The sequence below is a fragment of the Balaenoptera acutorostrata genome, chromosome 4, assembly GCF_949987535.1.
Source record: "Balaenoptera acutorostrata chromosome 4, mBalAcu1.1, whole genome shotgun sequence".
Classification (NCBI taxonomy): domain Eukaryota; kingdom Metazoa; phylum Chordata; class Mammalia; order Artiodactyla; family Balaenopteridae; genus Balaenoptera; species Balaenoptera acutorostrata.
Window position 1 is genome coordinate 105,552,824 of NC_080067.1, and position 17,033 is coordinate 105,569,856.

General features: G+C 38.6%; 1 protein-coding gene across 1 annotated transcript in view; it reads left to right on the forward strand.

Annotated features, from left to right (window-relative positions):
* Window positions 1-17,033, forward strand: part of GABRR3 (gamma-aminobutyric acid type A receptor subunit rho3) — a 39,400-nt gene that overhangs the window by 10,057 nt on the left and 12,310 nt on the right. The window contains exons 4-7 of the mRNA XM_007164061.2: window positions 4,863-4,930; window positions 9,021-9,244; window positions 12,682-12,764; window positions 13,803-13,943. Of these exons, the coding sequence (XP_007164123.2) occupies window positions 4,863-4,930; window positions 9,021-9,244; window positions 12,682-12,764; window positions 13,803-13,943 (516 nt within the window). The remainder of the gene's footprint in view (window positions 1-4,862; window positions 4,931-9,020; window positions 9,245-12,681; window positions 12,765-13,802; window positions 13,944-17,033) is intronic.

Genomic DNA, 17,033 nt, shown 5'->3' on the forward strand with positions numbered 1-17,033 from the left:
CTAATTTAAGATTTTTAGAAACCTCAAAATCAATCACGTTTAAAGATGTGTGCGTTTCTGTTGTTTTTTTTTTTTTTTTTTACTTATAGGTCTATTTTTTTTAATCTTCTTTTGTTTTTTTCTTTTTTTTGGTTTGTTGTTGTTGTCTTACATCACTACTTCTGAGACGTGTCATTAAGGATGACAATTTTCCAAAAGATGCCCGAAATCTAACTACCATTCCCAACAGACCGTTTATTTCCCCCCAGTTTTTGCCCAAAGTTTGGATAATATACTCTACAACTCTTACTCAGCTATTCTGAACCTTGGTCTCTATGATTCTGTAAAGAGTTTATAAAATCTTTCCCCTCCCACTGTTTAGTTGGGGAAAATCTTACGAAGTTAAACTTGCCGGGCTATGGGTCCTTTGAGCCATTAGGGGGCTCCAGACGCACAGGAATGGCTTGGAATGGGCCTCTCCTGAGTAGCGGTTAGCAGCTCAAAATGATGTACTCTCTTCAATACCAATTCAAAAAGCTGCCCTAATTCCTGTCAAGTTAGGTTCCTCAATTAAATGAACTCCTATCCTAGAGGAAAGGGTTTTATGGGCCTATTTTAGACCATTGAAAGCCAGAAAGATTAAGAGAAAAATTACCGTCCTTGAATTTGGACCTTGAAACAAGCACGCTACACTTTGTAGCTCAAAGTGGTCCAAGGACCAGCTGCAGAATCACCTGGGAGTTAGTTAGAAATGCAGAAGATCAGGCCCAACCCCAGGCTTTCTGAATCAAAATCTGCATTTTAACAAGATCTCCAGGTGATTTGAATACACTTTACAATTTGACAAGCACTGTCATAGATTACCAAGAGCTGACCCTCTACTTTTATCTTAAAGCATTTATGCCTCCATTCTCCCTCCTATATATCATCCCCATCCCTCAGAAAAACATAAAACTGATCTTAAAATTCCACTTCTCTTCATCTGTTAGGGATACATGTTAAGAATTTTTAAAACAATTTTTTTCCTGAGGCTACTTTGTGGGGTCATTAAAAATGCAACTGAAATGTACTACTTAGTGGCAGGTGGCAAATCATCCCATGATTAAGAAATTTTTCTGACAATCGTGGACTGGGGCTAAATGGTATCCAAATGGCTTGTGTGTTCAGTCAGTTCAGGCAGAAAAATCCATAAATTCAGTCAGAAGTGTCAGTCTGGTAGCCCTGTGAAATATAGTCCTTAACCTTCTCTTGTCTTGGTCAGAACCGCTTTTTATACAGGTGACCCCTTCTCTGTTCTCTCAAGCCTGCCTTCCTGGGAAAATCAGCCTGCAGGATATAAAAGACAGGCTTAAATTTATCTTCTCTTTCTTTATACTTGTCCATAACACAAACACACACACATACTTCTTTCCTCTTGAGCTAAATGTAACTTCAGCACTTCTCTTGCCTTAATGTTTTCCTAATTAGCCTTAACAGTAAAACCAGCTGCTACTGCAGTGTCTTTTATAAAGCATTAGAAGATTAATTGACTCATTATGTGGAAAAAGGAGGATACATATTTAAGGGAGCTTTTTGTTTAACTTGGGTTATAAATTGCAGCTCATTTTCTTTATTTACACTTTCCCTACCCTTTACATCACCCATAACTAAGGGTTTCTTTTGTTTTAGTTTTATAGATGATGATTTCTTTGTTTCTTTAAAGTGAAAACAATTCAGCATCTAGATACTGGCTACTGAGTCAAAACAAAAGCTAAAGCTGTAAAAGCCGCTTGTGTAGTCTTTGCTTGTCAAACAGGAGGACCAGATTGGGAGCCAGAGGGACCTGGCTATATTCCTGCATTAAACAGCTCTAGGTTGCAGGCAAGTTCTTCAACCTTGCTGAGCATGAGTTCCCTCATATCAAATGGAGTTAAAATTGATTCTACCCAGCTAACTAAGTGGCTATAATAATAACATTAGATAATATATAAAGTATTTTAAATGCACCTCACAAATAAGATGAATAACTTTCATTTAGCTCTCCTTATTCCAGCATGCATAAAACCAGCTTGATGATCTAGCTTTATATATATATATATATATATATATATATATATATATATATATATATATATATATATATATGGCAGTATAACTGTCTATGCCACTACCTAGTTCGTGATCCTGGGAAATCAACACCTAATCATAATAGTTAATAGTCATTTAATTTTTACTATATTCCAAATGCTTTACATAGAGAATTAATAAGAGTATGTATGAAAGTGTTATATTTTGTGTTCTATGTATTACACATCAAATAGATACTGAATAAGTTGGTTAAGACATTGAATGTTAGGTTAGGCTAAGGACTTAACATGCATTTTTTTCATTTTGTTTCACAGCAACCCCATTAGGCACATACCATATACTTATTTCCCCTATTTTACAGATGAGCAAACTGAGGCTTAGAGGAGTTAAGGATTTACAGAAGTTTAATTTTAACTCGGGTTTATGTGGCTACAAATTTCATGGTTTTTTGTTTTGTTTTGGTTTGTTTTGGCTTTATTGCCACCTTTTCTCTGGGACTCAGCTCCTATTTTACAAAAAGAATGATCTTTGGAGCTTTTATCCAGCTCCAAAATTCTATGATTCTGCATCTTGCCTTTACACGCCTTCACCCTCCACTCTGTCCTCAGAATGTCAGAGCAGAGTATAGAGTCCTAGACCCAGGAGAAAGTACACTTGGGCATCAAATGCAAAGGAGACAAAATGAGGTCAGACAGCATCTGAAGACAAACACTTTCCTTTGAGATCGAAGAGCTCATCCCCACAAGAATAGAAAAAATGGGAGGGAAGAAAGAAGAAATCTAAGATGTTTCCAGGAACCCATTCCTAAGAGACAAGCCATATTATTACCCCACTGTCAGTCCAGCCTTCAAACAACCCCGAGGGCCCAGCGCTTGTCCAGGGGTGGCATGAATGTCCTTGTATGGTGGCTTTATAAGACTGTTCCTGGATTGCAGAGATAGTCATCAGTAAATAGGTCCTACTTACAAGTCATGAGATCTTGAATCCAAGCTGTGTTCAGGTTTTGTCATAAAATAAGCTCTCTGTGAGAAGCACTGGATCATTTTTTAGTGAAGAGTGGACTGATTGTCTAAATGTTTGAGTGTAAGATTGGGAATTGTGGTTTGCAGTCCTAGGAACAGTTTCACATTTTTGCTGAACTGCAGTAAGAGTAACATTTATTCTGTGCTATTTACTGAGTACCAATTAAGTTTACTGTACATTATTTCTAGTCTTTCAGTAAGTCTCCAAGGTGAGTACTACTACTGGATCTTATAGCTGAGGACACTAAGCTTAGAGATGTTACTGACCCTAGAGCACACGTGAGTCCTGGAGCTGGATTCAAACTCTGGTCCGGACTCTAATGCCAGAATTTTCTCCAGGACATTCTGCTCCCTGTCCAAGACCTCTCCAATCCCCTCAGTCCCTTGGAGTTAATGGGAATATTTACTCATCCTGAAAGGCCAGAGAGGGGCAGGGATGAGATCTTACCATGATTTTTTTATTTTGATAGCTCTACCAATTAAAGAAAAAAGACAACCAAACAAAATAAAAGCACCAGAGTTGAAGCTGATAAAGGAATAATACTGAGCTGTTCCCAAGTTAATGCTTAATCATAATTATCATTAAACAAAATTTTAATAGAATTGTCATTATTAACATTGCAGGAAGTAATTGGTCCAATATGGCAGGAAGTAGTTGGTGGTTAAGAAGCAAGTAAGGTATTCCTAAAGCCTGAAACAGAAATATATTCTAGTGACGGGCCCAGTGCCTGGCCAGCTGATACCCTTGTATCAGTAAAGTAAAGAATGATATTGAGGGTTTAGACTTATGGAATAGAAGAGGGAATCTGGGTCGATAAAGTGAAGGTAACGTCAGCCAATTAATGGGGCAGGGGGGTCATAGATGGTGCACAGGGACTGACGAGGCATATCTTGTTATATAATGTGCATTTAAAACACAATAATTAGGTGCCTTATTAAATTATACGCACATATATGTCACGTGTAGCACATCCAGACAATAAGGAAGGAAGTTTTTCTGGCCTGTCCCTTCTAAATCCCAGAATCTTGACTGAAACAGCCACCTGGGATCCATCTAGGCAAGATTTCTGTTTTTTCAACAATAGTTGAAAGCATTTTTTAACTCGGGACTGTAAAGTTTGAGAATTGGTCACCATGGAAAGAAAACATGTGGAGACTATATGTATAAATATACAAACTATTTGAACATATATATACATCAAATTTCATACACAATACTAAATAATGAAGTTATCAACATCAGCATCCCCTCTCGCAGGAACAGATGAAACCCTTTGTAAGGTGTAACAAGGAAATGTCTTGGTCTCAGTCTGTTCTCTGGGTGCACGAGCCTGATTCTGTGAGACCCAACTGCACACCAATCTCAGCACTTGTCTGTCTGAAGTTGCTCCAGTTCTGACTTTCAGAATACTCTCAGCCACACATTTCGAAGGATGTTTGCTTTATCCCAAATGCAGGCTGTGGTTACTGATGATCTGGGAAGCGACACTTCTGAATGTGCAGCATCCCTGTGTAGCCTGTACTAGCAGTGTGTTCCTCTAGCCTGCCATGCACTGCCCAGGTGAAAAAGGCTGAATTTTTGGCAAGGGAGGAAAGGCTCCCATACTTACCAAAGTCATGAACTCCATGACTACATCCACTCCCTGAATGTGTAATAATATATCAATAGACAATGGGGAGATTTATTGTCAAAACTCGAAAAATAATTCATTTGCAACATTGATCTCTCTCCACTTTAAATGTTTCCAAAATAATCCTGATTCCTCGTTATATTACCCATTCTTCTTTCTGAAGGATCTCCAGTGCCAGTGGGTATAGATGTCCAGGTTGAAAGCATTGACAGCATTTCAGAGGTTAACATGGTAAGTTTCTCCATGAGATACTTTTTCTGAAAGGATAGAGTCTCAATAGTGTCAAAATCACTGGTGTTTTAATAAATCATCTTAATTATATGTGTTACTTATTTTTCCTACTTTGCTTAATAAAGTTGAAGTTGCTTTACTCTCTTCTATCCACTTCTTTCTACCTCTGATTAAAATTCTCATTCCTTTCCTCCTCTTCTCTTTTCCTTCTAATAATGGCTTTACAGTGGTGGAGCACTGAAGGACATGATATATTTAGCTATGTGACATGAAGCAGAAACACTTGCACAAGAAGAAAGGGTGATCATAATATATGTGAAATATGAAGTCACAACCATGAGTCCTTACCCATAAAATGATAAACACCTGAATCTGGGTTGATAGAATGCTTCCAGATTTTTCAGTTAATACTAACTTTGCTTATCTGTAGACAAACAATAGCAGGGAACAAAGGATTTTTTAAACTCATAGGACTAAAAATTTAAATTAAGAAAAGTTTGTCCATTCCCTTATAGTTTCTAGAAATCCAGGAGAGACTGCCCTTATTTATTTTATTTTTGCACTGAAATATTTGCCATTTTTATGGAGTAGTACTTGCAAACCACCATCCCTTAAAACTTTAAACTGATTGATTATTATCATCTTCAGCCTTCCTTTTAGCCTTTTTCTGTTTCCTTTGCCATTTTATATGCTTTGCTTTTTTGTTTCCTCTTCCCCATTCCCCCAACCTGGTTTTACCATTTTAGTTATTTTTGTGTTTTAATATCCCCTACCATAATTTTTCCATTTCATTTTCTCTAGTCCCACTTTAGAACTACCAAGTCTACATAATTACCAGAGTTGTGTTTCATTTAAGTAATTTTAAGTTTTTTTTCAGGTACTTTAAGAATAATATTTACTTGCACAAACATATACATTATTGATGTAATTCCTTTTTACCTACTACTATTCTGTTAATTTGTTAATGTCTCAGAGCTTTGTGTAGCCCATTTTAGTATATTTTTCTATGCCAAATAAAAAGTGCGTTATAGTTTCAAATGTTCAATTTCCATTTCCTTGTTCTTACCTAAGGGATGTATATTCTTATATTTGAATCACTCTTTCCATCTAATTTTATTCTCTTCAGTTGTGTTGTCTTTTCCATCATCTCCTGTAGTTGTCTTTCTTTTGTTTCCTATCAACATTACACTATGTGCAACTTTTTTTTTTTTTTTTTTGATGTGCAACTATTAATGACAAGGGCCCTAACAAGTACTCACTGGTAGGATGCAGCTTTGAACATGTTTTGGTTTTGGTTGTGGTTTCAATTTTGGATTTGTTCCTACCTCCCCCCAAGTTTTAGACAGTTTGTGAATGCCATTAGATAGGGCCTGTGCCCTCCAGTTTGCCCTGGAACCCATGCCTGGCTTTCCTCTTAGATCCATCCTGCTTCGTTCATTGGTGTTTCCTGCCAGGTCCTGGTCCAGGGAGACATCTGAAGTTGCAACTCTTAGCCAAATGCTTATTGTCTTTCATTTTCTACTTTGAATATGGAAGCTTGGTTTTTGCAGGGGGCTGGAAGGTGATAAAAATAAAACCAGGGAATACTCCCTCCATGAATAGAGAAGATATGAATTACTTTCAAACTCCATTTTCCATCTGGAAAGATTTAGTTCGTTGTTTATCTAATCTGGTCATTTCATGTACATTGTTATGTACGTTAATCCTTGCATTTTATCCCCTTTTCTGGAATCTTTTACATGTGTGTTCTTGTGAAATTTTCAAAAGTTGCTTTGGGATATTTTTTGGAATAAAAGTATTTTTGATATATGAACTGTGGCTTATATATAGTGTTTTTCATAGAATTAAGTATTGAAATTTAGATTCTACATATTATTTTTAATATGCAATTACCACAAAGATAATTTTTTTAAAAGAAGAAGAGAATGAAAGAGAGAGAATAAAGTAGGCATCTCTTAAGGAAGCAGGACCTAGAAAATATAAATTACTTAAAATTGAAAGAGCAAATAATCTTTTCATATGTAAACTTAATATATTTATTTATAGTGATTCCTTCAACTAGTCATTGCCATCCAAATGCTAACTAAATGAAAATTATAGGACACATAAAAATTCCAGAAAAGTCTAAACAAGATCTTCTATGGCCCAACATCTGGTTTCAGTCTTCAGTTAATGTCATTCTAGTCCTTGTCATTATCTAATTTAATATTTATTTCAGTTCAATATCAAACCTTAAATGAAACTTCCTTCATTTTAAGCACCCTACTCCCGGAGGGAATAGCACCAATAGTGCCCACTATTCAAAAATGCCTTGATTAGAAAGCGTTGGCTTTTCCCTTACCAAAATTGGCTTTTAGTGACATTCCCTTGAGCCTGTTGTGCTCCAGAAGCAGGCTCTCATTTCGCCTCTCCTGGCATAATCTCTAAGTGACACCTGAATGACCCAGTCTGCATCTAAAAATTTCGTTGTGTCTACCCCACAGCCCTCAAAACTGGACCTCATCCTTTTCTCCTGAATAAGTTCAGCCTTAGTACTCAGTATCAGCAAAAACTGGTCTGCATTCTCCATGCCTAATTTGAAAAAATTATCAGTGACCTCCAGTGTTGGCTTCTTTTGCTTCTCATTTATCATTTTCCCATGCTCCCTTGTCCCACCCTGAATTCACTTTCGATCCCTTTTAGTTTGGTCCTGCTCTCCTCAAAACAGGCTCTTCAGCCCGCTTCTCATGATAGAGCCAACTAGTGGTGATGCTGATGTACCACTGACATGTATATACCAATGTCTGCCATTTGACTTCATAGGCTCAGTATTTGCCCAGTGCCCTTCTGATCAGACTGAGCATCTAAAACCAAATATATGCTCATTAAAGCAATCCATGCAGTAACCCACAGGATTCCCTGTGGAGTAGTTACAGTAATGAATGAACCATTCTATTTATTCACCCTCACCATAATCCAAAATTACACAGGGCTGATGCTCCCAGATTAACGCAGAGCAATAATACAATGTACCTCTATTCTGATCCTAAGAAAAACAAATGAGCTCATCATTACTTGATGACTTATTTGTGGTTTACTGAGATTTGTTCTTTGCTTGTGTAATAAATGTCAAAGTTCTATTATACGTGTTATTTCAAGAAAAATAGGAGTGTTGTTGGGAAATAAATGATAGTATGAAGTAAGCATTTGGGAAAGGTAAAACATGTTGTCATTGCCCACACCCAATGACTTGGATGAAGATAGGAGAATTTCTGTTCAAACAAAATATTTAATGTAGTATCTGAGAGCCAAATAAAACTCAGATTATTGACTAACCATTTTTTTTTCTGCTAACATAATGTTAATATGGATTTTTCCCCTCATCCTTACCTCCTTACAGCTGGAATGCACATTAACAATTCAAATACCTGAGCCATACTGGATCAGAATCTCTGGGAACTAGCTTCTGGGGAATGTGCCATTTTAACGAATTCACAGGTGATTCTTTCGCACACTAAAATTCCAGCGCCACCATTTCCTGCCATTCTTTCTGTCTCTCAAGAAGAGGGAGATCATTGTCGCTTTTTCAGAACCTCTGAAAACATGCTTTCCACTAACAGCTCCAATAAAGGCTGTGTCCAGGTTTTTGTGGGACTGTAGGTTTTTCAACTTGGGGAGGGCTTCTTTAACAAAAACAATATAAATGTATGGATACAAACTCAATCAGAAAAGTGAATATTTATTTATAATGAGAAAAAAAGCAAAATAAAATACCAGACCATGGAGTTTCAGGTTCCTTTCTTCTGAGATCTCTTTAGGTGATTTACCAGAGTGCTTAGGTAGAAATGCTTCCCAGTTATAACCTGTTTCCCTTCACCAACTTGAATACTTGATGGTTTTCAGAAATTCTCAACATTCACCAGAGTGCAGGTGAGGGAGGGGCTCTGTGACTGAAGCTCAGTAGCTTCATTCTAAATCTACCTGAAAACATAAGCTATTCACGGACAGGTCACTAACACCCATGGAAACCAATCAAGACTAATAGTATTGAGTGGTCATCCTGAACCTTATTCCTACTGGCCTTGATTTGTCTCTTTTTCTCTCTGCCTAGGACTTTACAATGACTTTTTATCTCAGGCATTACTGGAAAGATGAAAGACTTGCCTTTCCCAGCAAAACCAACAAAAGCATGACCTTTGATCACAGATTAATCGAAAAGATTTGGGTGCCTGATATCTTTTTTGTCCATTCTAAAAGATCCTTCATCCATGATACAACTGTGGAGAACATCATGCTGCGTGTACACCCCGATGGAAATGTCCTCTTCAGTGTCAGGTAAGGAGGGCTGTCTACTGCCTTTGGCTTCCTTATACCGCACCATCTACACCAAAGCTGATGGGTCTCACTTCGGGCTAAGCTCCCATATTGCTGTATTTAGTAATGCTGGAGCTTGGGACACAAGCAGAAGATGTGATTTTTCCTGGTTCTAACTTCCAGGTTTTAAAGAATGGTTTCCTAGTCTAACTGTACCCACTCTGGGCATGTATTGGAGAATGATAGGAAATAAGGTTGGACAGAGTGGAGCTGAATTATGGAAATCCTTAAGAATCTGGCCCACAATTTTAGAAGTATACAAAACTACTTTTCCTCCTCACCAACTCCACCCCACCCTGCACCCCAGCAAGCAGTCTTGGAATCTTGGATTAACTAAATAATTTTGTTAACTATCTCCTTCATTTTTCACAGGAATATATAGTCATCGTCCAAGTTACCCCTAGTTTCTTCATTTAAAAAATTTTGAAAATGAAAAAAAATTTTTAATTTAAAACATTTGTTCTGACACTATGCTATAATATCCCTCCATCTTTAATATACCATATGTTTTTAAGCCTGAGTCCTGTGTTTACTGAGTGGCTTACCATAGGTAATCCTAAAAATGTTTGGTAAATCCAAGCAATTCATTTTTTTTATGTCTTAGAAATCCCAGAAAGATTCAGTAGTAAACTGAAAAAAAAAAAAAATTAGCTTCCCAAAAGTTATCCATGTCCTAATCCCTGGAACCTGTGAAGGTTATTTTATATGGCAAAAACAAAAAACAAAAAAACGGATCTATGCAGATGTGATTAAATAAAGGGTCTTGAGATAGGGGAATTATTCTGGATTATCTAGATGGGTCCTAAATGCAATCATCCGTATCCCTGTAAGAGAAAGGCAGAGGAAGGATTTGACACCCATGGAAGAGTAGAAAGCAGTGTGACCATGAAGACAGAGATTGGAGTGATGCAACCACCAGCCCCAGAATGCTGGCAACTACCAGGAGCTGTGAGAAGCAAGGAATGAATTTCCCCCCTAGGGCCTCTGGAGGAAGCAGGGCCTTTCTAACACCTTGATTTCAGTCCAGTGATACTAATTTCAGACTTCTGGCCTCCAGAACTGTGAGAGAATAAATTTCTGTGGTTTTAAGCCACCAAGTTTATGGTAATTTGTTACAATGGAAATTGGAAACCAATACAGATTCTTTCTGTTCATTAAAAACACCTTGCTCACTTTAGTACAAAGGTGCTATTACCAGACGTTTCATATGCTTTTTTTTTTTTTTAAAAGAAATTAAAGGAAAATACTACTTTCCATAGGACTTTTAAATCAGAAGTAACATAGGACTCTAATAAGTGCTGGAATCAAGCGTTACTAGGAATCAGAAGCCGAATGGCAGCATCTGGCCAAGGAATCAACTGATTTAAATTAATTATTTTGATGAGGCGATATCCACTGGAGAATTAACTCAGTGGATTATCCTTACCCTGCACATTCCAAAGAAAGGTTTAGCTCTTGCCTGGCTCCTGGGAAATAACCTACAAGCCCTTGGAATATCCTGCCTGATAAGTATGTCTTTGTTTACCCGGAGGCCTTGAGCCACACGGTATCAACTCGATCTCTGGAGGAGCTAAAGACTAAGGTCAGCCATAACTATGTGACCAACCCTCAGTTAATATATACTTTGAACTCCAAAGCTTATGTAGCTACTCTGGTTGGCAATTGTCCGTGCATGTTGTCATACATCATTGCTAGGAGAAATAAGCACTGTCCATTTACCTCCACTAGAACAGGACAGCTGGAAACTTGCTCCTGGTCTCTCCTGGAACGTGCCCTATGCATCTTATTTCATTGCTGATTTTAACTGGTATCCTTTCATTGCAATGAACCATTAACTGTTAGTATGACAGCTTTGATGAGTTCTGTGAATCCTTCTAGTGAAACATTGAACCTGAGGTTGGTCTTGGAGGTCCCCCAACACAGAAGGACTCAAAACTGTTGTCTGCACAGCTGTTTCAGCTGACAGCAGAGCCAGTCAAAGCCCAGCCAGTCACCTGGTTTCAGGCTTGGTTCTGACACCGTCTACTGACAAAGATTCTCTCTTTGACCAAGTTCTACTCAGTCTCCTCTGAACTCTCTTCTCACCTAGGCCCTGGTCCCCCATTCTCAATATCTGATCACCCTCCATATCTGATGAGGTTCCTCATCCACCCCCTAACCCCCAGCTGACATCTGATCACCCTGGCCCCCCTTCAGCAAGAATCCTGTTAGGTCCATTTAGCCAGAATCCCCCAAGCCCTGATGTTTCCTCTTGGTAATTGTTCATCCACTGACCTCTGCACCTCCACCCCACTCCCTCTTCCTTCACTATAAATTCCCACTCATTATATTTGGAGTTGAGCCCAATCTCTCTTACCCATTAAAAAAAAAATTATAGTAGCCCTCCTAAATAGAGTCTGCCTTACCATTCTTTAACAAGTATCATGAATAATTTTTTCTTTAATAGTGCCTGCCTAATCTCCTTGGTGGTTAATTTATTCGTATGTACTCTGAAGGAAGTAGACTCAAAGATTTCAGAAGTCCTTTCCAGCTTTAAAGTACAAGGAAGATGCCAAAATGAATATGTTTTGTGAAACAAAGTTATCCAGACATCTTCCTGGCTTGGCATTTTGCTGCATGACTATTGACAGTAGAATTCAACCCCTGGCAGATGAAATGGTTCTACTCCTCTGATTAACTTGGGGACACCATGGGTAGGAGCAGCTGTTGCCTTTGTTTTTTGCAGACTTGCTCAGGGGCCTTTTAAGGAACCTCTGATCTGCTATTGCAGGTACCAAAGTTCAACAGCCTCTGCCTGAAGCCAGGAAAAGCTAAAAGGACATAAAATTTGAAAAAACAGTCCTCATCAGTATGCAAGCCTTTCAACTTAATAGCACCTGAATTACATGCTTAATAGCACGTAGATCTATAACTGAAAATGCTCCAGGCTTTCCCCTCACTCCTGGAAAGATAATTTCCTCAGGTAAACTTGCTTTGTGAAAGAAACCTTTACTCATAGGGTTTTAATACCACCATTCCAGCTCTTTATTACTGGAAACTATTTAAGTTTGGATCTTCCAGAAAGCAGAAAATATTTAAATCTATCTAAAAGTCTTCTCACCTTGAAGTGTGTTTTTCTGAAAACACCCGAGCCAGAAATATAGAGGAAGCTAAGCAGGAAATGGTGAGATCAGAAACAATTATTAGGGCAGGAATTCACTCATTAACTCTGTCTTAAGCAAATCAACTACCTTCCTGGGTTTGCTTCCTTATGGGTTACTTGGAAAGAAGATGGTAACACCTGTTTTGCATTAGTCTTGAAAGGCACTCAAAAGTGTCAGAGAGCTTCAATGCTGCATTGCTTATTTGACCATGTGGTTAAATGATCTGCAGTTTTCTTTTTCTCATTCTTGCTATAGGATAACTGTTTCAGCAATGTGCTTTATGGATTTCAGCAGGTTTCCACTTGACACTCAAAACTGTTCCCTTGAACTGGAAAGCTGTAAGTCTTACTTCCCTATGGAGTATGTGTAGTCTGAACACACCATCACATACTTGCATATAAATAAGCATACTCTTAACAAGCATGTAAACATGTTGATACAAGTTAAATATATTTGTCCAAAACAGCTTGTTGGTTGGTTGGTTGGTTGGTTGGTTGGTTGGTTGGTTGGTTTTTTAGTGAGAATGATGATGGCAAATTGTCTCTCAAATGAGAAGATAGAAGATTCAAGGGAAAAAATGCTTTGGTAACTACATATTCTGCAGTTTCCACAATGATTTTAAAGGAATAGCTCCCTAAAAAGTTGTATTCTTGCTAATGCTATTAACAGAGACTGGCAGATTTAGAAAGCTCTGCCATTTATGTTCCCATATGAATCCCAATCTTCCATTAAGTATACTTTGTTTCCCTGGAAAAACCCAGCTCTAGACATAGACCTCATAATCAAAGCCCTGTCAGAGGGCATCTGAGCCAGCTCCCTGTCAATTACTTTGACCCACCAGCTATTTTTGACATATCTTAAAAGCTGACTGCAGTTTTCCATAATGTGGGTAAAATGCTGGGAATCTCAATGGATGTCTCCTACATAGATGCTCCTCCCCAAATCCATTAGAAACTCTCTATAATAGTATTTGATTATAGAAGAAAATACTGTACAAGCCCAGCTCACTCTGGAATTTCATCCAATAGAGCTACAAAACTAAAGGGGCCTAAAGACTTGGCATCAGACCTGTGAGTGAAAGGCGTTGCTGTTGCATCACGGTGCACACAGACATGGAAACAGCTATTAGGAGAGTTTTAATGTGTCACATGGGCACAAGAAAAGCTGCCACACTATGCCAGTAATCGGGGTCTAATTTTTGGAGGTTTTTTTTTTTTTCTTTTTGAAGATGTGAAGTCTATTGGCAAACATATATTTCAGAGCCATGACATTGGACCAGACCCCAGGGATACAGAACTGTATAAAACATGGTCATACACCTCATGGAACTTACAAGAGCTTACTCCAATAAAAAGAATGTTATTTTCTTGTCTTAGATGCCTACAATGAGGAGGATCTAATGCTGTACTGGAAACATGGAAACAAGTCCCTAAATACTGACGAGCATATTTCGCTTTCTCAGTTCTTCATCGAGGAATTCAGTGCATCCAGTGGATTTGCTTTCTATAGCAGCACAGGTACAGTATTTTATGTGGACAATTCATCAGCATTTATTGAGCATCTACTGTCTGCAAAGTACGTGTGGAAAGACCCGAGTCCAAACAAGCATCCCATTTGGCCAGTAACATCATCCTTCTTTTATAGGCAGCCGCCTCTACCTTTCCAATACAGGTGTTCCTCAGCTTATGATGGGGTTACCTCCCAATAAATCCATCATAGGTTGAAGTGCATTTAATATACGTAACCTCCCAAATATCATAAGTAGCCTAGCTTACCTTTAATGTGCTCAGAACACTTATTCATCTAACTCAAATCCTATTTTATAATAAAGTGTTGAATATCTTCTGTAATTTAATTGAATACTGTACTGAAAGTGAAAAACAGAATGGTTGCCTGGGTGCAGAATGGTTGTAAGTGTATCGGTTGTTTGCCCTCGTGATCTGGGGCTGACCGGGGGCTGGTTCGCTGCGGCTGCCCAGCATCACACGAGAGCATATGGCCAGCCCGGGAAGAAGATCAAAGTTCAAAATTGGAAGTACAGTTTCTACTGAATGTGTATTGCTTTCATACCATCATAAAGTCAAAAAATTGTAAGTCAAATCGTCTTAAGTCAGGGACCATCTGTACAGATTTCTGTCTTCGTCATATAACCACCTCTAACTAGATGCCTTGCTTCCTCTCGGCCCCTGCAGTCTACTCTTAATACAGCAGACAGAGTGTTCTTTTGAAAACATAAACAGCACAATTCTTCTCTGTTCAAAACCCTCTGGTGTTTTTCCACCACACTTACAACAGAATTTAAGCTTCTCACCGTGGCCTGCAAGGCCCTACATGATCTCTCTCTGCCTAAGGCTCTGACCTCACCAACTACCCGTGCCCCCTCTCCCTACTTCTTGCTTGTCTTCAAACACACCCATCTTATTCCATCTGCAGGGTTTCTGCTTTGGCCTTTTCTCTCTCTGCCTGGAATGTTTTCCCCTGATCTTTTCATGACCAGCTTCCTCATTTTGCTCAGAGCTTTGTTCAAATATCATCTCCTCAAAGAATGCTTTCCTAGCCATCCTATCTAGAATAGACTTCCCTCCTCACCATTCCCCATGTGCATTTTTCTTCACATCACTAACCATGTCCTGAAATACATCTCTATTTGACTGCCTTGTTGTCTGAGTGCCTCACTAGAAAGAGTGCAGGGATCTGTCTGCCTTGTTCACCATCTCTTCCCCATTCTCTTGTTCACCTCAAATGTGCCTGGCGCATGATAGGTGCTCAATAAATAGCAGCTGAATCAATCAATCATCAATCAATCAATCAAGTACGTCATTGTGATGCCACACACATGCCAAAAGGGCATAAAGAGATTTATTACTCACATAATGAGGTTTTCTAGAGAGAGCAGGGCAGGCTCCTGAGCAGGTCTGAAAATGTCTGAGAGAACAGCAAAGGGTGCCTGACTTGGGGTTCTATGGTGGTTAGAAAGTGGGGCTAGGGTGAGGATTCACTTAAATGGGGCAGTGTTTGCATGGTTTGATCATCCCACCAGTGCCAAAGAGGGAACATCTGGCTTTCCTCCTAGCTTGCCCAGGGGTGGAACAGAAGGGGAAGTGGGGCTAGAAAGTTATCAGAAGTCAAATATGAAAAATGGAGTCGCACTCTATTTATTACACTACCCAGAATGAGGGCTCCACATCTTTCCAAAGCAGCACTACCTTTCCTGGTTGGTAAAGGGAGCTCTTCCTGGCTACAGCTTCAACAACAAAACCATCCCTAGTCTCCCCTTCCCAGAAGAACAGCAAGACAGAGCAACATTTCTCCTGCTCGGTTGCAAAAAAAAGAAAAAAAATTCAGAAAATTATGAGTAAAGAAAACCTCGGGCTTCCCTGGTGGCGCAGTGGTTGAGAATCTGCCTGCCAATGCATGGGACACAGGTTCAAGCCCTGGTCTGGGAGGATCCCACATGCTGCGGAGCAACTAGACCCGTGAGCCACAACTACTGAGCCTGCGCGTCTGGAGCCTGTGCTCCGCGACAAGAGAGGCCACAATAGTGAGAGGCCCGCGCACCGCGATGAAGAGTGGCCCCCGCTTGCCGCAACTAGAGAAAGCCCTAGCACAGAAACGAAGACCCAACATAGCAATCAATCAATCAATCAATCAATCAATCTTTAAAAAAAAAAGACCTCGTTACCTAAATATATTTCAAGACTTAAAACCATATGCATTAATGTCTTTCTTTATGAAGTACTTTCACAGCTTTTCCTTATCTCTTATAATCTCACAATAATTATATAAAGCTATAACGTCAGAGATGCTATTATTCCACTCTACAACCATAATCAAAATTCTCAATTGCAAACCATAATGAAGTGGGCTGTGACATGGGTAATACAAGACATTGAGTAGCTTAAAAAATGTATATTTTGACTTTAGAATGCACTATGTAGTGTATCTTTTATTACCCTTGGTAATGAAATTGTTTGTTGTTCCTGAAACATATCAACTGATGGTGAGAGAAACTCAGAACAAGTAGGAAGGAGAAGGGTAACCAGCAGTTAATTGAGAGTAGAATATTAGGCATGCAGTCTGCCAATTCAGTGTGGATTGACTAGGTGTATATATTAGACTAAGTGCCTAAATATTTACTTAATCTGTCTAAATAGGTTTGCCATCTTGGGTTACCTAAGAAATTACTACTGAGGAAGTAGAAGAGTTCTCCAACTTTGCAACATCTATGATTTAGTTTTATTTTTTTTAACCTATAGTCTCTGTGATTTGAATAATTTTGTCTCAAAGTAAACTGCATTTATCATAGAAAAATTAATCTTACCACTTATTTATAAAAGATATACTTTCATTTTTATCATTTCATTATTCATTGCCTTATTTAAAAAAGGTTTAATAAGATTGACATCACAGCTATTGTGAAATAAAGCATGATATTAATTAGAAATGTGTGAGAAAGAAAAATGTAAAACAAGGGTAAGTTATGTTATAGAATATCATATGTGGTTGTTAGAGAATGGCACTCAGAGAGTCCTATAGATGGTCCAAATATATGGCTTTAAACTTCCTTGCAGCCAATGTGAAAAGGGAAACCTGAACAAAATGTGTGT